The 20,585-nt window shown below is 40.1% G+C and overlaps 1 protein-coding gene across 1 annotated transcript; it reads right to left on the reverse strand.

Annotated features, from left to right (window-relative positions):
• Positions 1-1,537: 1,537 nt before the first annotated feature.
• Positions 1,538-20,058, reverse strand: vegfba (vascular endothelial growth factor Ba). Its single transcript, XM_061048304.1, has 8 exons — positions 19,059-20,058; positions 13,166-13,217; positions 12,874-13,070; positions 12,708-12,781; positions 12,557-12,592; positions 9,800-9,883; positions 7,110-7,340; positions 1,538-6,101 (listed from the first exon to the last, which is right to left on the reverse strand). The coding sequence occupies exons 1-8, from the start codon at positions 19,179-19,181 to the stop codon at positions 6,080-6,082; spliced, it is 819 nt and encodes a 272-aa protein (XP_060904287.1). The 5' UTR covers positions 19,182-20,058; the 3' UTR covers positions 1,538-6,079.
• Between the last annotated feature and the right edge of the window lie 527 nt (positions 20,059-20,585).

The raw sequence follows: 20,585 nt of genomic DNA on the forward strand, positions 1-20,585 counted from the left end.
GAGATAACACTTTTATGTTTGTTTCTAACAAGGTCTTTGTGTTCACAAGAAATGTTACGAAACATTCACTTTCCTGTCAGTGTAACATGAACACCATGACTCTTTTTTTTTTGCAGTGTAACTATTTAATGCAATCTCTCTCTTCTCTCAATCACCGGTCTCTCTCTCACACACACACACACACACACACACTGTCTCACACACTCAGGCACACAGACAGGAGTGCTGATAGCATCTAACAAAACACACTTGCAGGCCAGATAGCGTCCAGTACCTGCTTCGACACAGCTGCTGCAACAAAAGCAGGTAGGAAAACATGGCTAGAGTTATTCGACAAACACTACTGTGAACGCAGAGAAAGCAAGGTGGAAAAATACAGGAAGTCCTGATACGAGAGCACAGAAAGTGGTAGAGACAAGGAGATGGATGAAGGGAGGTGTGCAGAAGGATGCAGGGAGGCACACAGGGAGGCTGACATATGAGGAAGTTGAATGTATGCATGAAATGTACTTAGAACTTAGAAAAAACAGTTGAAGTGCCACATGGTAATATGTGCAAGGATTATTTCATCTCCTCTTCTATTATTCATTGGTTGGATAACGTTTCTGAGGATTTCTGAGGAGTGCAGAGCTTTAAAAAGCAGATTTTGGAGTAAATGCATCTTCTCTGTATCATGATGCATGACTCACTCCGTCCTTTTCTCTATTCGCTCTCTTTTCCCCTAATCTTAAAGCTATATTTAGTACTGGCATAATGCCCTTCCAGACAGATACGGTGGCAGCAGCATTTATCTCTCCTCTCCTCTCCTCTCCTCTCCTCTCCTCTCGTCACCTCTCCTCTCCTCTCCTCTCCGCTCCTCTCCTCTCCTCACCTCTCCTCTCCTCTCCTCTCCTCTCCTCTCGTCACCTCTCCTCTCCTCTCCTCTCCTCACCTCTCCTCTCCTCTCCTCTCGTCACGATGGTAAAATGAAAAAGCTAATAACATACATGATCTATTATCACCTTAACAGTGTCATGTAGCTGATCAGTTTACAGCGGGTAACTCTGGTACATACATTTTAATTGGATGTATTTTATTATGTTTTGTATACTATATGTTTAAGCTTGTGTTTGACTATTTTCACCTGGTGTAAGGATGCATTGAAGGAAAGGTTAGACCTAACACAGTTCTATTTTCTGTAATTGTAATTCAAAAGTACAATATTTCCTCCTGACATGTAGTTGAGTAGGAAATTTAAAGCAGCATCAGTGACTCCTCATTGAACTTTATGCCACACAGTGTTGGTCTGCACACCTTTGTACTCGACCAGCTTCTGACTCAGCAGCACGACTGAGAGGAGGAGAGAGAACAATATTATGTCTCATAACACCACCTCACGTCACACACTGTACCAGCCTCCCAGGGTGTCACTGTAATCAAAAGTGTGTGTTTACCTTTCATTAATGTCAAAGGAAAGATTAAAACAAAGAGGTGGGGGAGATGAGGACATTACATAGACAGCAGTGAAAATAAACACTGACAGGAAGAAAACGAGAGGTTTATATGAAAAATAAGACATTTCCTTTATTAACATCTGTAACATCACTGTTGTATTCTGGTTTCAGTTTCAACATATATGACAATGCAGTATACACGTTGATGTGGACATTAAATCTAATATTTAGCATTTATATGCTTATACAACATAAAACTGCATTGTTTTCTACAAAGACATGATAATAGGGCACAAATGGTGTAGCAGCAAAGAAAGAGTGTAGTTTTATCTTTATAGATAGGCTACAGGAGTATAATGTATTTGCAGAGAGGAGATTCATTGCAAAGTTACAGCTAAAGTGAAGTACAAATACATTTGTTAAGTATGTACTACGTCATACACAAAGTGGATATTAGAGATTATAAAATGATACATAGTTTAATTAGGGGTCTCTATAGGCTAAGACACTGGAGGCTAGAACAGGGCTAGCATTAAACAACACTAGACTGTGCCGATACAAAGCACACTGATGTTTCATACTGCTGACACAGGATCTGCACATTTGAATGAAAGAGGTGTGATACTGTAATGATGGGACATAAAATGCATTTCTAAATTGATATTTTGTTTTGGCTCATATTGGTCAGAGTTTGGACTGAAATAAAAACAAATGGTCAAACAAAGAGCTGCAGGAGCTCCTATAGAAAGCTTATTTCAGCAGCACAAGTCTTTCAGGTGGAATGTCTTTGATATGTCGTACACGTCTACATGAGTGGAGCTTTTCAGAATGAGTCCACTTGCTTCTTGGCTTCTACCTTAAACAGACTTTTTTTTCTTTTTCAAAGGACTACAGCATGTACAGCATGTGCTTTGCAATCTCAAACAAAATTTCACTTTATTCTGGTGTAAGGACTCTCAAGTTTCCCAAAACATTTATTTGCTTGCTCAAAAAATAAAATATAATCAATCAAAGAAATACAACTGGGGATTAAAAAAACAACAATACGTTCATGAGCATAAATGGCTGCTAGGGAGTTAAGACTTTAATGGATTATTTTAAATATTGGGGTTAATGGCTTTTTTTTCTTTCTTGCTAAGAATTAGATGTGGAGCTTGATAAAACGTTCAAGTCTCTCCGTTAAACCCCACAAGATACACTATAGCAACCAGTTAGCTTTGCTTAGCATACAGGCTTGAAACAAGAGGAAACAGCTAGTTCTGTACAAAAGCAACAGGCCAGGCACTCTCATGTCTTCACAAAACCACCTAGACAGCCCAGTAGTGAGTTAGCTTATCTTAACGTAGCATGACTGGAAACAAAGGTAAACACATTGCCTAGCTATGTGTAAAAAGAGCAAACCTTGCCTTCCAGTTATGAATACTTCACTTCCTGCATGTTAAGGCTGTGTAAAACTCAGTGTATAAGGTTTTTTTTGTAGGACTGTATCCTGGAAGGGAGCAGTGACTTCCTAAAGTCTCTGCTGGATTAAAGGCAAACAAACAATACCGCACATCGTCCCTTTTAAAGCGACACGTTTGTTATTCTCCTCTTTGGTTTTAATGCAGACTAATCTAAAGAGACTTTTGTTAGCTGATGGGTCTTTAAAGTTCTGCTATGCTAAAATAATCTAAGATAACGGACTGGTGGTTCAAACCTTATACTTACTATAAAGTAATCAGGGTGGTATTAATCTTCACATATATTCTTCACCAAGGAAGGAAAATAAAAGATAAAGGCTACAAATGGTTTGGGAAACACTCTCCTGTTCCTCGTTGTTGCACAGTGTCTGGTCTGTGCCATAGACTGCAATAAAAAATGGACAGCAGAACAATTCGCCTTAAGTGAGGCCAAAAAATGTAGAGCTCTTCCTACTGATTGGCAGGATTAGAGGCCATACAACCCCGCCTCCTCTCTGTTAACAGGTGTGACATGGGTCAAAATAAAGAATCGAATCGCATATAAAAACATTATTTTCACAAATCCATATTACTTTGTGATAGTAATTATCATACCGATTTTTATTCAAACATTTTTCTGAGGTTATTTTTAATAAGTCATTTGATGCTATAAATATGTATAAAATGCCATAATTGACAGCTCTGTCGACTTATGCAGTTTCCTAATATTTGCCTTCTAACACTCATTTAAAAGTGTTTTTTCGTTAGGGTGAGCAGGGTGACGTCAATGCCATGGCTCTTCCTGCTTGTGCCTACTGCGCAGACTGCAACTTTGCAATATGCCAGCGCCTGTCACAAGGGTATTTTGGCTTCATCTTGTCGAACAGGAGGAGTCTGAGGCATGTTGTCCATTTGTATGTACAGTCTATGGTCTGTACTCAGAGGATCAGTTCAGTTCACCTCTTATGAAACCGCTTCCCTTCAGATGATTACGACTCACACAAAAAAAACAACTCCTATACGTTCCTCTTTACTAATGATTATCACTACAGATACGCTCTAGCTCCATAACTACACTGGAGACTATGCTTATTGCTAAATATGAAAAACACAGAGAAAGTAACAACAATGCTCTAATACTTGGTCATTAATCTGCTGTGATATAGAGGTAGTGATTGAAGCATTGATAGACAGTAATAACAAACACTGAACAATTGACTCAGCGTGATAAAAAATATTATCTCAGGATAGTATAAATACAGAGCTTATCACTGAAACACACTTCTTCTGCTAGAGGCTGACACAGATAATTCCAACTGTAGACTGCTGTGACAATCAAAAGGATCATATGACAAACATGAATCATTGACTTTCAAAGCTACTGTTTGTCATGGAGCTCAGACGTCACTGTTGAAATGTTTTTGAAAGATTTAACAGGAGACAAAGGTTCTAAACTGTGTGACCAGCCATTATGGGTCCTCTGAGCTCTGGATTTATCCCGTCACGCTGACTGACAAGCTGCTCCAGACCTCGTCCTTTCTGAAACAGTCACAGTTCAAATCCTCTTGCCCACCCAGCATCCAAACAGTCATGAACTAACATGGAGTTAAACCGTGAGATTCAGTCAGAATATAAACAAGTTATGTTCTAAATGAATTATACTCTTTCCATCCCGGCTCTAACATGCAACAATAACAGCCATGTTTTCCTTTCAGTGCACTGGGAACTGCTGTTTGCTTGGTTTGTATGTGCTGCTGCGGACAACACTGCCCCACTGATTGTTTGAATTACACATTATAATGTATATAGTCTCCCGTTTGTGGCCTGTGTGAGCCGTCTCTGTTTAAATTCAATACGTTTGGGTATCGGTTTAGATGCTGACTGTGTTCATAGGCGGCCACCCAGTGTGACTCTTTATGCAGACGGATTAAAGATGAACACAACAAAACAAAGACACATTCTGCAATATACACAATATCTTTTCAATCAACTCAACGCAATTATAATAAAATATAAAACAGTGGAATATATAATAAAAAAATCAAATGAAGACCTTACAGTAAATTGTATAAAGTACATACACTGACATACACTAGGTAGAAACAAAAGCTATACCTGCATTAATTTCACATTGCATGATGTGTGGAAATATGCATGTGTGTCTGCTACAGAACAGAGTGGGTGAGCCTGTGTGTGTCTGCATTAGCAGTGTCGCCTGTGTTCCTGGCATTAAAAGTGTGAATGTTTGTGTGTGAAGCAGTGGACAGCCGCCAGCCCCCTCATTATTGTCATTCTCCTCACTGCCTAAAAGAGACGCAAAGAGAGGCAAAGCGACTGCTTTCAATCCGGGAGGGCAGGAAAGATGGAGACAAAAGGCCCAAATTAAACAAATGCTGGAAATCGGCTTGGAGAGCCAGCCTGTGGTCAGACACTTTGAAAGAGAGTGAACGGCTGCAGGGGTATCCCATCGGGGTCTTTCAGTGCCGAGACCACACAGATACGCTCACCTCCCAGCATTCAGCAAGACTATAGGTCCACGCACACTGGGGTGCCGGTTCATGTGCATGTCCCGTGTCCTTGTGGATGTATCCACAAAAAATGCCCTTAACTTCAACCTGGGATCCATCTCCATGTGCCGTTTACAGTGAAAAAAAAATCTAATCTCCTGCTGAAGTCCAGTTCTCTTCGTGTCCTTTTTTCTTGTGTAGTGATAGATTTAAAATGGTCCATTGTCCTCTTATGTCTTTAAGTTCAACTTAAGACCAAAAGAACTTCTCACAGTCAAACCTCCAAACAGCAGCAGAGCAGGAGCACATTTCATTTGGCAGTGATTTCCTCCAAGAAAGATTTCATAGACTGTTTCATAGACAACACTGTGCTTCCTTTTCATCCCTCCACTGCTGGGATGGGTTTTTATAGCTCTACATGTATGTACATGCATGTGGACGGACAGAAGCGAGGGAGAGACAAGATGCTTTGTTGCACGAACAGACACATATATGTAGATCTATATTCGGGCTGTAATGCTGCACTTGATCCTAAACGATTGTGCTACTACAGGGTCTGATGTGTGCTTCTGTTAATATTTCCTTCAGTCTGAGGTCCCCGATGTTCAGCTGTGTGCTCCATGGCACTGATGCTCAGAGTGGGCGATGAATTGGCGGAGTTGATGGAGAATAGCAGGTGAAATGGTTGTTGATGGACACATCAAGTCCTCATAGCATCACACCTGGAACAAAAAATGTTGACGAGATCAAGGATTTGACATGGAGTTAAACAGTTTGAGGGCTGATTCACAGATAAAATCTGACTCAGAAATACTTTATTAGTCACAGGTGGGAAATTCCAAGATCCTACAGATAGATATGCATGGGAACAACAATACAGACACTAGAAGAAAAAAAATTATATATATGAGAAAAATTATTAAAATACAACTACCATCAAGATTAAATGATAATACATGCTTGGATTTTCTTTGCGGACAATCTTTCTTAACAGACAAAGATTCAAGGAGGACCTGCTTAATTTGCACGTAATGAGCGTCCTGAAACAAACAGTTCAAAACATCTCTGGACCCGCACTGAAGCAACCTGGAGTTTAATGGTTCTCTTAAAAACACTTGACATGTGTAATTTAAATGCTGGCCCTAAATTTCTGCAATTTCATAAGTAAATTCTGATATTTAGGTGGTTTTGGTGGTTTTGTATTGCCTTTCATATGTCTGTTGGATGTGGTTTCCATATGAACTATTTACAGGTTTCAACCACAAATAAACATCTAATAGCCAAAGATCTCAACCTCACTGGGTATTTCTAGTTGAAACTTTCTGGAGCAAGAGAGTACTTCTTCTATCTATGTTGAGCGCAGCATGACGCAGGTCAAAGTTTTTGTTTTATTAAGATTTATTCTTGTGCTTTTTTATACCTCTATTAGAGCGATAGGACAGTGAGTAGGAAAATCAGGGAGGGAGAGCGGGGAATGACATTTGTCTAAAAGCCACAGGTTGGATTCCAGGCTGACAGCTTTGAGGACCGTAACCATTATTTCACCGGCGCCCCATGCAGGTTAAGCTTGCTTGTGTATTGAAATTATTTGTTTGAATCTAATTTTCAATACTCACAGTCCTGTCTTTGCTCTGCTTTCTAGTCAAATATTTGTAAGTTTCTAAACCAAAAAGAATGTATTTTATTTTATTGATGCAATAGATTATATTGCTTTTTTCTCGAGGACTGACCTGCAGCGCTGATGGTTGAGCCTCCGGTTTTTACGGCTGCAGCTCTCTTCTCTGATGGTGCAGCGACACTGACAAGAAGTCTCATCCAAAGCCCACTTCCTGCCTCTGCAGGGGCGACATCGAGGCCTCTGAGATGGCGATGGAGAGGGAGAGGAAGAGGGGGAGAAGCTGGTGGGAGGAGGAGATGGAGGAGTAGAGGATTGGGGAGGAAGAGTTGGGGGAGCGTTGGTCCTGGATGGAAGAGGGGTGAAAGAACAGCGTTGATAGTGGCAGAATTTATCAAGGAATGAATCTACGGATATGCAAACAATTATGTGAGCCTGTATTAAGCCAGAGTCATGCTTTGGGTTCAATACTAAAGACAGCATGCTAACGTGGTATCACAATGTCTATGCTAACATCAGCACAGTCACATGACATCACAATTAAGATTCAAACATGTTGAGCAGCAATGATTGTCTCCATCTTGGTGCTACATATAAGCATGCCGATATAAGCTTAGCAATAAATACCAGATAAAGCTGGTGGGATTTTTTTCTTCAGTTTTGCAGTCTTTTGATTATAAACAGGAGTGCTGGAAATTAAATATCTGACCAAACTATGTTGATAGATGAACGAGAATCGACTGAAATGTTTCATTTATCAGGAAATGATTCATCCTTTTAGTAAAAAGACAACGCTGTGAACGTCGACACTTCAGGTAAGGTCAGCGGTTCATCTAAGTCTGTTGGCCTCATCATGAGGGGACCATGATGACTGTTCAAATGTAAAGAAGTTCCATCCCATAGTTGTAAAGATCTTTCTCTTTGAACTTGCAGTGCCAAATCTTTAGACAGGAAGACCGACTACCATTTATGTGTCATGCTATTGGATAAATTCATGGTCCGAAAGTGTGTTTCTACTTTGCTGTTGATCCCGGCCCATGTCGGGAGCATAATCTAAACCTGAAACGCAAGCTTGTTTAAACCTGCACATTGTCAGACTGAAACAAACCGACACGGTTCAGTGTGTGGGAGATGTGTGACTAATGTGGGATACTGTTTCTTTAACCGAGACAAACTTTCTGCTCTTTCTGTCGGGTCCGTTTTTCTGTCTGTTTCCATGGCTATGGTCACTTAGTTGCCTTCATGAGGCCTCCAGTTTCCCCTCAAGACACTCCGTTTCTCCAGCTCTGAGAAAGTCGCCCGCGTCATTTGGTCTATTAACGGGAGCTGGTTCTGCCCCAGCCTTCCCGACAGGCTGGCAGTCTTAATGAAGTGACTTAATGAGGCGGAGAGGGGCCATCTTTGTTCTAGTTCTGATGACCACGCCTGCCGCTGGCATGGACAGAGGAGGTGGTATTTAAGAGCAAATTACACAGATTTCACCCCTGCCAGAATCTGAATAAAGGCAGTTCTGAGTGATGGATGGGTGCTGAGGGACATCAAACCACCTCTGGCCCTCGGAGGCTAGAAAACGACAGACAGAAAGTGAAGGGGACGAAAAGCAGTGAGGAGAAGAGGGATGACTCATACTCCTCAGCCCAGGACTGAATGATGGTTGATGCAGAAAAACCAAAATGCACCAAACTCACCTGTTCCTGTCAGATCACAGTGTTATAGGTTAACAGTTTCAAAATCTTATTTTAGTGTCCTACTTACCTTTTCCAGAGTAATAAAATAGATTCATGTCTTATAACTCAACACACTAACTCTTTTGTTCTCAATGATTTTAGTGGACCCCAAAACTGACTCTCAAATTAATTCACATAAGACTGTAGACCTATTGCTGATGTGGTTTCAGGGATATCGAACAGAAACAATGTTGTTGTTCCATAACTTTATCAACTGTAGATTTAGCAGATAAACAGTAAAGGGTACAGGACAGTACAGGAGCGCCCGCTGTGGGCAGCTCCGTCACTCTGACATCTCTCCATTAGTGCATGTCCACAGGATCCTGTTTCTGCATGTGTGTATATGTCAGCCTATGTGTGTGTTGCATGACTTACAGAGTGTAAAAACAGAAATTTCCCCTTGCAGGGATCAATAAAGTAAATCTTAATCTTAATCGTAAAGAATGCAACACCTATGAACAGAACTCTCATTTTCCATTAAGTCAACTTTAAGTCAATTAAATAAAATGTAAACTAAATATTCCCCATTTCTCTGAGGACCCTGAGTTGAGAAACATTGCAGTAACTACTAAATATATGAGAATAGTTTAGAAAAGTCGTATGTTCTTAATATTACACAGAGGTGAATCCTCAAAGTGAGTTTGATCAAATATGAGGAAGAAATAATGTGACCAATGTGTACAAGTCTTGTTATTTTGTTCCTTGGCTAGGGTTATGGTCTTCATGATATACATTCTCTCTATGTATTGTCAACAAAGGTGACGTCAGTTCAGTGTGTGTGTGTGTGTGTGTGTGTGTGTGTGTGTGTGTGTGTGTGTGTGTGTGTGTGTGTGTGTGTGTGTGTGTGTGTGTGTGTGTGTGTGTGTGTGTGTGTGTGTGTGCGTGTGTCTGTGTGTGAGACCTTGAGTACTTCAGCTGTAAAACAAATTGACCTTCAGAATAACCAGATAACCTAGTTTTTGTTTCTGTTATAACATTTACCCTGAATAAAACCGAATCTAGAAAATACTGACAGTAACTTTTAAACTAAGTCATTGAGTGAAAACAATCACATAAGCGTCCTGAATATTATACTTACGCAGCTCTGATAGCTCCAGGTGTCTTCTGTCTGGACTTTCCTCTTCCTTTTTTCTTGTCTTTTCTTGTTGGCTTCACTGAAGGTCTGTGAATATCAGATACACAATATGTTAAACATGTTCAAATCAAAACCGAAACACTTGATCTTCACCTCCTGAGTGAATATATTTAATACATCTAATGTAGCCTCATATGATCCCATTGAGCTGCATGTTCCAGTTTAATCTTTTTCGTACTGTTTTTCTTGTCTTATGCTTTGATCAGACAGTTTCTGATTTAAGTCACAATTTTGACAATTTGTAGTCTGTTTCTTATTTAGGCAGAATTCTTAACTCATTGATTTAATATTTGAAAAGGATGTGACTTCTTTTATTTCACAATAATAAACTTTGTAAAAGGACTCTCAGGTTTCGTATCTGCACTAAATTACCAAGACATGTCAAACAATACAAGCAAGTATGTATTTCATGTCAAACTGTTATTTTCACAAATGCAAAGCTTTCAAGTAATGTCCTAAAGCAAACATGATAAATCTCCTTTTCCAAACAGGAAGCTAATAGTACAGATTGACTTTGAACTCTTTTTCACATGTGCATTCCTACAATTCTTTTAGCAGAAACTTGTAGTGATTTAAGCTTGGGTTTTAAGTGTTTTTTCCCAAATATAACTAATATTAGTTAAACATCATTTTGAATGCAAGAGTTTGACTTGTAATTGATTGTTTTTGCTGCTTTAAAGCAGGATTTATTTAAACAGGCTTTTATACAGGTTTCATATTAAACAGGTGGAAATTAATACTAATGCCTTTATATGACCTACAAAAGCAAAGAAGACCATCAAAATCAACACAAACTGCAAGTTCCTCACACGAGCTTTAACTCCTCTTCTACGTCATGTAATCATTGTTTAAGTGAAGTTTTTGTGTGTTTTAAGTAGTCCCATCAGTTTAGGTAATCTTAAAATTAAAAAATCTAAAGGCGCTCTTATTCCGTCCATAATCACAAACATTTATTGAGCACAGCAGACCTTTGTGTGGGAACACATACAGTGTAAACAAGCAGACTTATTCAAATGTTTCTGATCATCTTGGATTAATAACCAGAAGCCGATGATTATGTTCTCATGTACTCCCAAGAAACTTGGGGCAAGTGTCACTCTTCTGGACATAGTATGTTGTTAGCTCTGCGTTTGTGTCTGACCTTGTTTAACTTCCCTGTCTCTTTATTCTAATCTGCTTCAAACTGAATTCAACTCTATTAAATTATGGGTACAGCGTTCACCAGCTCAGCCCTGACATTATTAACCGTCTCTGCTGCTGCTGTTGTTTTTTGGAGCTCCTATTTTCTATCATGGATGCGTGACTCTGCTCCGTCAATCTGTGAGAGAGCACATGGCAGGGGAGATAAAATCATCACTATGGTGACAACAGGATGCGGGCTGTCCCTGGGGATGCTGGGAGAGAGTCACACAGATACTAACTCACTAAGGGGCAAACACACACACACACACACACACACACACAGAAACAAATGCTCACACACACTTAAAAACATTCACACACATTAATACTAACACATAAAGAGTGTACACAAGATACATGTACAGATACAACTAAACCAAATCCACTCATACACATCAACTTGATAAAAGTCTGGATACGCACACATACATTGGAATCCTTTATTTATGTACAAATCCTAACAGGAAGTAGCGGGACATAAACATTAAAGATGCAATTATATGATTGCCTGGTTTGGGGTACACAAACAAACAACATGGACAAAACCGAAATGTCCCTGTAACAGTATTCAACTGTAAACCACCTGAACAAAAATTCTTATCCATAAAAACACAAGTTGACCTACATGCAGTTATTTTGATGGAAAACATCACAGCTTTCTATTATGTTTGAATCTTTTCATGACAACAAATCAGGAGTTAGAATCAACTTTTAAAAGGTTCAAATGTCTTTACTTTAAAATTGATTTTTGAATTTTGATTTTTAACAGTCGCAAGTCAAAACTAGCAGTTTTGACTTTGGGGTATTGAACAAGAAACTGCTTGGGAGACAATGTCTATGTTACATCAAAGGCATTTGACAGTGGGCTTCAAAATGAACAGTATTAAAGGTCTGTCTTTTTATTGGTGTCCTACTGGTGTTTTTATTTTGGGGTTTTATTGTTTTTTCAACAGATTGTTTAGGCATAATTTACCTAATACTGTAAATAGAGTACAGCCAATGAGAAAGACAGGGCTTATACAGACAGGGTTTGACATTCAGCAAAGGGCCAGGGTTAACAGGATGCCAGGCTGCTGCATGAAAACTCAGACTTGATACAGTATACGGGGCGCACGGTCAACCATGTGAGGCCCAAGGGTAACCCTTTGGACTGGTGCTGGTTAACCTGCAAGTCCACCCTATGTTTAATCATAACCATGCCTGGGCAGCAAACCCTGATGTGTTTCATTGATTTACATGGTATTGATGATGTGATTATATATTTTTTTTGTCCTGAACATTTGCAGAAACACAAACACACACACACACACACACACACACACACACACACACACACACACACACACACACACACACACACACACACACACACACACACACACACACACACACACACACACACACACACACACACACACACACACACACACTTAAACATGATCTTTAGAGGAGAGATTAAGATTTACCCATGAGTAAGGAAAGAAAAAATAGAAAAATATGGAAATGAAAATGTGTTACCTTGTAGTAGGTGTTGGCTGAAATTCTTCTTTCAATCTGCACACAAATTAAACAGACAGTGTCAGTGTAAAAGTGCAGAGTCAGAGAGGTCAGTGAACAACAAGTAAACAACACATCCTTGAATACAGACAGTGACAGAATGTTTTATTACCTGCACTCACACTGGCTGTGCTCGATGAAGGGCAGCTCAATGAGCTCGTGTTTCATGAAGGAGGTTCTCATCAGCTACACATATCAGAAAAAAACTCACATAAAGATTATCTCATTTACAAATGTCAATCCTCGGCACTGATTAGTTAGAGATTGAGTGTGTATACCTCCATGGTGAGTGTGTGTGTGAGCGAGGGAACACACTCCAGGGCCTCATCAGAGCAGCAGCCGCCACATCGCCTCACTGACACGCAGGATGGGACAAAGAGATGGTGCGTCTCCCCCGGCAACTCCCGCCAAACCTCTACCAGAGTTTCACGGGGCTCACAGCCGCTTCTTGAGTAGACCTCCAACCACCGCCGCACTGAGGAGAAAGTAAAATCCACACAGTCATGATTTAATTTTTCAGCTCTAAGAAATCATGCAGCAGCATCATTTGCAGAAACCGGGACTACATGCCTTCTCGACCTTCCCTGGATTTCGAGGAGTCTGCCGGCCGCCAGTGTGCAAGCTGGAGGGAGAAATAACAGTGATGAAAGATTAAGTGGGAAAAGTACTGTGACGATAAGTTTAAAGTTTCAATGACAAGTGATAGCAAACACATGACCCTGAAGTGTAGCGTAAAAAAAATGTTGTCTATTTAAATAAAGAAAAAAACGATTTCCTGATATATGCCAACTGTAATAATAAGATAATAACACATTTTATTTAAAGGCGCCTTTCAAAACTCTCAAGGTCACCTTACAGAGCAGAGATAAAAACAACAAAGTAACAACACAACGATAAAATTAACATTAAAAACACAAATGTACAGGATGTAATGGAGTTATGAGACCGGGTGGAGAATGATCAGACTGAATATGCCAGTTTAAAAAGATGTGTTTTGAGATGAGATTTGAAAATGGAGAGAGAGTCGATATTACGGATTTGTGGTGGGAGGGAGTTCCAGAGGTGGGGGGCAGAGCGGCTGAAGGCCCTGGACCCCCCATGGTGGACAGGCGGGTGGGTGGTGCAGTGGGTGAAGACCTGAGAGTGCGGGTAGGTGTGTTGATGGGCAGGAGTTCAGAGAGGTAAAGCGGAGCGAGGTTGTGGATGGCCTTGAAGGAATTTTGAAGGTGATGCGATGTTTAACCGGGAGCCAATGAAGCTGCTGTAGGACAGGGGTGATGTGATTAACAGAGGGCGTTCTGGTGATGATGCGAGCGGCAGAGTTCTGGACCAGTTGAAGTTTGTGGATGGACTTGAGAGGGAGACCAAAGAGAAGGGAGTTGCAGTAGTCAATGCGGGATGTAACGAGGGTGTTGACGAGGATGGCAGTACTGCTGGGAGTGAGGGACGGGCGGAGGCGATTAATGTTACCAAGATGGAAATAAGCGGGCCGGGTGACATTATTGCTGTGAGCTTGGAATGATAGTGTGCTGTCGAGGATGACACGCAGACTCCTGTGATTTATACCGTGAATGTACTGTATATGCAACATTTTATCATCATCAAGTAAAAAAAAAGTTGAAAACTTTGAGGGGAAAAAAACGTAAAACCCGAACTATAAAGATGGATCTGGGCCTAAAAAAACTTAACTTCATAGTTGGAACATAAGTAACTATTATTGGTTAACCTGCCATTTAACTGTTTAGTCTATAAATAATGTCAAAAGCCAAGAATTGAAATTCCTTCTATTGTCTAAACATCAGTGCAAATGAAAAAGCCTATTCATCAACTATAACACTGACAGAGACACACATACACTCACATGCTGGATAATAGGAGCAGGTCTCCAGTAGTTTGACAGCTACATCAAACACACATGTATCATTTAAGGCAGTGTTGTGAAATGTTTCCTGTACAAAGGGGGCCCATGGGTCTCTCTGAGCCTTTCACTGAAAATGCCTGTGCTCTACGTTTTTGAAGGGGTTGTACCTGCTACCTTTGCCCTCAGCTCTGTCACAGCTGATTACAGCTGTTGAAACACTTTAAGACGCCCCACAATGGAAGATAGTGAGAGGACCCGCCACTGGATTTATTAACAGTAAATGTTACAGTTAGTGTGCAGCTGTAACTGACGAGCCACGCACATGATAATGTAATGAGTGATACAACAGATAGTTCAAACCAAGCATTCTTATTGGACAAGAGGCATGAGTGCTGATACAGAGTACAACATCTCTGGGACTTTGTCATGATAAATCTAGCTGGTATCGCTGACTCTCAAAACAGACTCTTCTTTAATTCACTATATGATGAATTAAAACATACAAACAAGAAACAGTCCTGCCTGCAATTACAAATAGTCATTAAAATATGAGGAATCTTCTGAATGTATGTCAGCTTTCCCAATCTGACAAATGAGACTGTATAGTTGTTATTCAGGACGCAGAGAAAGCGTTTATCGGTGGCCCTATCTCTTTTCAACTCTGGAGATACTGGACCTAGGGGACACATGTATTAGCTGGGTGAAGTTAACATACAAAAACCTATTATCTGCTGTCCTAACAAATGGCAATATATCGTCTTATTTTGGCCTAGGCTGGGGTACAAGACAGGGATGCTCTCTGTCCCCTCTATTGTTAGGAAATTGCCATTGAGCCTTTGGCAGACGCTATTTGACACACCCCTTCTTCATTGCCTGTCAAACTTGTGAAATCTCTTTATATGCCGATGACGTGCTGTTGTTTCTTACAAATCCAGAGGTCTTCATATTGGCAGTTCTAGGATTGATAGTTGCTTTAGTGATAATATATTTTTTCTAAGTCAGAGGCTCTCTCTTCCTTTGGGCGGTCAGCGTGATGCACTTTGGCTCACCCCTTTTTTTCTTTTTTGGTAGGGGGCATTTCAACAACAGTTCTACAAGCAGGATATAGTCTAGTAGTAAAAGCAATAACTATCAATAGATTATTATGTTTTGTTAACTGACTCATTTATTTGACCCCATCAACACAACTCAGAACATCTGTCTGAGGCTGCGTGATACACATAGTCAAAAGTCCCAATGCTGTTGTAATTTTTATCATCACTCACAGCATACCTCTTGTCCAATCAGATTACTTGGTCACTAATTGTTGTACAATAAAATTCAAGCCGTTTAGTTAAACAATTTAACATTGGCGTCAAATAATCAACTTATGGAGCCAGCTTCGATTTGAGCAACCACAGTATTTAGCACTATGTATGTGTTGGTGTTGATTTCAGAATGTTTCGGAGAATGTTGCTTTAAAGAAATACTACGGTGGAGAAGAGTTCACAATTTTTCAAATAAACATATTCTACTTTTAACTCTACTACATTTATTGTACAACTATAGTTCATGTCTAAAGACATTTCATTCAAAAACACTGTTGAATGAATAAATCAAGCCTGCTGCTCGGCGGTTTCTACAATTTGGTTCAATAGTTGAGAGGAACACCATAAAACACTGACACTGGGATTTCTGGTGGGTATAAAGCCTTGTGAAGTAACATATGATTCAATATTATACCAATGGTTCATAAACTAGTATTTGGGCTACCATGAAAGAAGGTTTTCATAAAGGACTTTTATTCCCTCTAAACTTGTCATTTATTTGAATAAATGTGTTTTTAAGACAGAAGAATTGTATCCCATGTTTTCAGATTTCCAAAACAGCTCATGTAAAGAAAGGTTAAGAATGAAACCCATCATCTAAAGCCTAAAGTCTACCTTTTTTTACCCTTTCACGGGCCCCACCTCTCAGCTGGAGAGCACAGGACTGAACCTACACACAGAAAAGTTTATAAAGTAGTTTATCTTGCTTCTACTAAACCAGCTAGGAGCAACAATGACATTTTTCTAACACATTCATTTATAAGAATTCATTTTAAGATGTCAAATCAGTCACAGGGAGTATTTAACAGAAGTATGAACAAGCTAATCTGAGTTGTGTTGATAACACAATATACTGTTATTTACTTTTGAAAGGGATTGAGAAAATGCTTATTTTTTGTACTCCAAAGTAAAAGGTCTAATAACTGTAACACTTCCACAAGAACACACAGAAAGAGATACTGATTTTGATAGCTCCCTAATAAACACTACCATTATTGGGCCTGTGTGCGTGTGTGTGTGCATTTGTGTGTGTAAGTGTTGTGACGACCAAGGCCACTTGTAAGGGAATGTAGACTTTGTCCAGTTGCCCCCTTTTAACTGCGCCACCCCCTTCAACCCACACACACACACAGACACACAGACACACACACACACACAGACACACAGACACACACACACACAGACACACACACACACACACACACACACACACACACACACACACACACACAGACAGTGTATGCCCACATTGATTCTAAATTAAGCTAGGACTGTGGGATTGAGTAAGTGTGTGTCTTTTTTGTATCCGTCTTTTCGATGGGGATAAGATTAGCTTCTTTTGGCAGACATATTTGCAAGGAGGTGGCACACAAACACACACGCACTTCTAAGTGCCAACCCAGTGCCATCTGTACTGGTGTTGCTGCCGGCTCAGTCTAACTCCCAGCCCTACTTAGGCACATTGTACAAATGGGACAAGAGAGTGTGTTTCTATGCATGTGTGTGCCCTTAAACTATACACCATCTTACCCACACTGATCTTCAACACTAACTAGATGAAAAAGGGATGACCCCTTTTTGGAAATGTGCTGCCAGAGAGACAGATGGCATGAAAGCAGACAGTCTCGGGTGAGAGCCGGCAGCTGTGAGCAGGTGAGGAGTCTTTTTGGTGCTCGTTACTGCGTGCCATGTAGTGTCTACAATGATGCATCACTAAAACATACAACTGCACAAAGTCAGGGCTGAATTCTGCACTGCTTCAGAGCACTGCCTGTTCCTGATACAAGTCTCCAGACATAAATAAAAGAAACCAGCACATGAAGCTCTCTGTGTATGTGCTCCTGCCTCTGTGTGTGTGTGTGTGTGTGTGAAAATGAGCCACTGTGTCATATGATGGACAACCAGTCATTTTCTATTAATGATTATGGTCATAACCTAATTTTTGAATTATAATAATACAAATGTTAAGTCTATAAATAATCATAGTAATACTCTATAAAAAAAGACAAAACAAATCACAAAAATGTATCCAATTTCAATAAAACAATGAGTTAATGCAATGAAACAGCACAAATAAGTGTTAGACTTATTGATCAATAAAGAAAATACTCTACATATCCATTAATACTGAAGATAATACTCAGTTGCAGCTGTAGGCTAAGTTACTTGATTAATGACCTGGCAACTTTAAGGTTGCCTGTATTTTGCCTGCATGAAACAGGATTTTAAAGCTCGCTCTTTAGTCCAACAGGAATACAGACGGTCAGTCCTTGTTAAGAAATTAAATCTTTAGTTAAAATATATGAAATAATCTCATTCCCTTTTTTTGCTGATGGTTAGATGAAAATTACAACTCTGGTGTTAAGTAGGCCTAAATCTACAGCTAGCAGTTGCTAAGCTTAGACAAAAAAGGAAAAGCTACCTTGGCCCACTCACACTGGTAATACATAGCTAACAAGCGTTACAACATCTTAGGAAATATGCCAAAACGTATTCAATTCTAATTGATTCTAAATACAGCAGGACCATTTCTTGGCCAGAATGATTTGTAAAGTTGCCAGCAAGAACTTCAGAAGGCTAATGGCAAAGAAAAGTCCCCTTATTTTGACATTTTGTTGTGCTGGTTATTATACATGCCAATAGCTTTAGAGGTGCGAGAAGGCATCTTTTGTTACATTTAGACAGACAGGATAAAGGTAACTTCCTGTTTCTATGGTAAACTAAGCTAAATGAAGGGGTATTTGCGACACTCTGTAAGAAAATCAGTAAGCAAATTCACCAGCATTATTTTATGATTTCTTTCATGTCATCTTGTAATTGAATGAAGCCTAATCCTTTTTTATAAATCCTATTTTCTTAATGTATTAGTCTAAGCTAACACCAGGTTAGCAGGAGGAGGATTTTCCACAACCTGCCAGCCCAAAAGTTGTTCTTGGTGGCCAATGAATCTACAAAACTTTGGCTGTTTTCTTAACACAATGTAATATTTCGTTGTATAGGATACATTGAACACTTAGCACCATTGACAAACTTATATAGAGTAGACTACTAATGCAATCTTTATGGGGCTGACTGGACCTAAAGTGACAGGTGTCACTGACCTAGGGGATAACTTCCTCAGAGTCCCACATGTTCTTCACCAGACCACCTTCATTCAAAAAAAGATTTTTCTTCTGCCAATCAAGGGAACATCAATACAAACCATAAATAAATCCGCACAAGCTCGTAACTGGTGGCTGACCACTTGAGACATGCAGTCTTTGGGGTAAAATACATAGACCTATAGGCTACATACCTTGGCCTGGGACGTCGGTATTCTGGTGAGCAGAAGGAATTGAAACATTCCTAGAATAACTTGAAGCATAATCCCCATTGTGCAGGAGTCCAAGGGGCACGCAAAAAATATTTTTTGGACCATTCCAAAATAATGGTCCGAGCGTTTCCTTAGTTCAGCTCTGTGTCCGATGAAAGACGCAGAAATCCAGCTTTCATTCTCCAGTCTCCCGTCCGTGAAAGGACACCCAGGGTGGCATCCTTAGTGTTGGGATAAAAACTTTATGTTGTGGCATTACAGACTAAATTCTTGTCCGAATTACATCAGGAGCCAATCTAAACTCTACTGATCTCTACTAATACTTTGTTATATTAATTAGGTACAGACACAGGCGGTTCTAAAATAGTCCTCCCTCCAGAAATGTTTACATACACACAGTAATAGTAGGTAGACTAATAGTAAATGAATATCTAACCGAAGCACCATGACGTTAGGATCTTGAAAATTGGATGAGACTTATTTAAACTTTGAGTGACACCTCCCAGCAATTCAGGGCACTAGCCTATCAGTCTATTGGTCCTGATCCCATGAAACCGGTGAGGGGGTCCGGGTCGGCGTGACTGGAGGACCATCCAGATTCCCGCTGAAACGTGCTGCGATCACAAAATCCTCTGTGTTCTTGAAAAATATCATTATCCAGCTACAGGACGTTTTATCTGGTAGAGATGCGAAGCTTTTGGACCGACGTGTCGCATATTCGTCTCCCCTGCTCGCTCACAGCTCCACACTGTCGCTCCCTCTGAAAATGTGACGTTTCCCCTCCAGGCGCATCTTCCCGTTTTTTATCCTCCTAAATGTGACTAGAGTGACATCCTGCACTGACATGGCAGCGCAGATTCAATAGAGCCGGCAGAGCAGCAGACAGATAGAGAGAGGTCTGGAGAGGTAGCAGTCCTCATTAGTTGTTGTGATCGGTTTCCTCATTTCCTTTGCCCTTGAGACGCACGCAGCGTAATCATTGCGCTGCCAACTTTTTCCAAACGGGACACGCGCACTGGATACAGGTGCAGCTTCTCTATTGGTACAAAAGTGGGGGGTCAGGGTGCCCCTAGGTGCCCATCGCAAGTGGAGAATGTGCTCCAGGTGTCAAGAGGACACAAAGGTCATGCCCTCTAGTTTAATGCATTAAATGATTTATGGGTTTTGGTGTGATACAAGGTTTAAATTCTAGTAAATCTTGCATTTAAAGAGCTGAAACAATTTCTTAGTGGATTAGTTTGACAGAAATTTGGTCATTTATTAATCCTTTCAGTGATATTTCCTCTTTTTTTTTTACTCCTGGGTTTCTTATTCCCCTATGATTATAAACGTAACATATTGGATTAGACATTTAGTTGGATAAAATAAGAAACGAGAAGATGTCACCTTGAACACAGTGGTTCGGATTTCCCTACTTTCTTACATTTTACACAGTACGACAATTAATTATGGAGAAAAGTCTCTCGTCAGAAAATGTGAAATGATTATTGTTATACTGTCCCACTTAAC

Source organism: Labrus mixtus, chromosome 10, assembly GCF_963584025.1.
Source record: "Labrus mixtus chromosome 10, fLabMix1.1, whole genome shotgun sequence".
Lineage (NCBI taxonomy): Eukaryota > Metazoa > Chordata > Actinopteri > Labriformes > Labridae > Labrus > Labrus mixtus.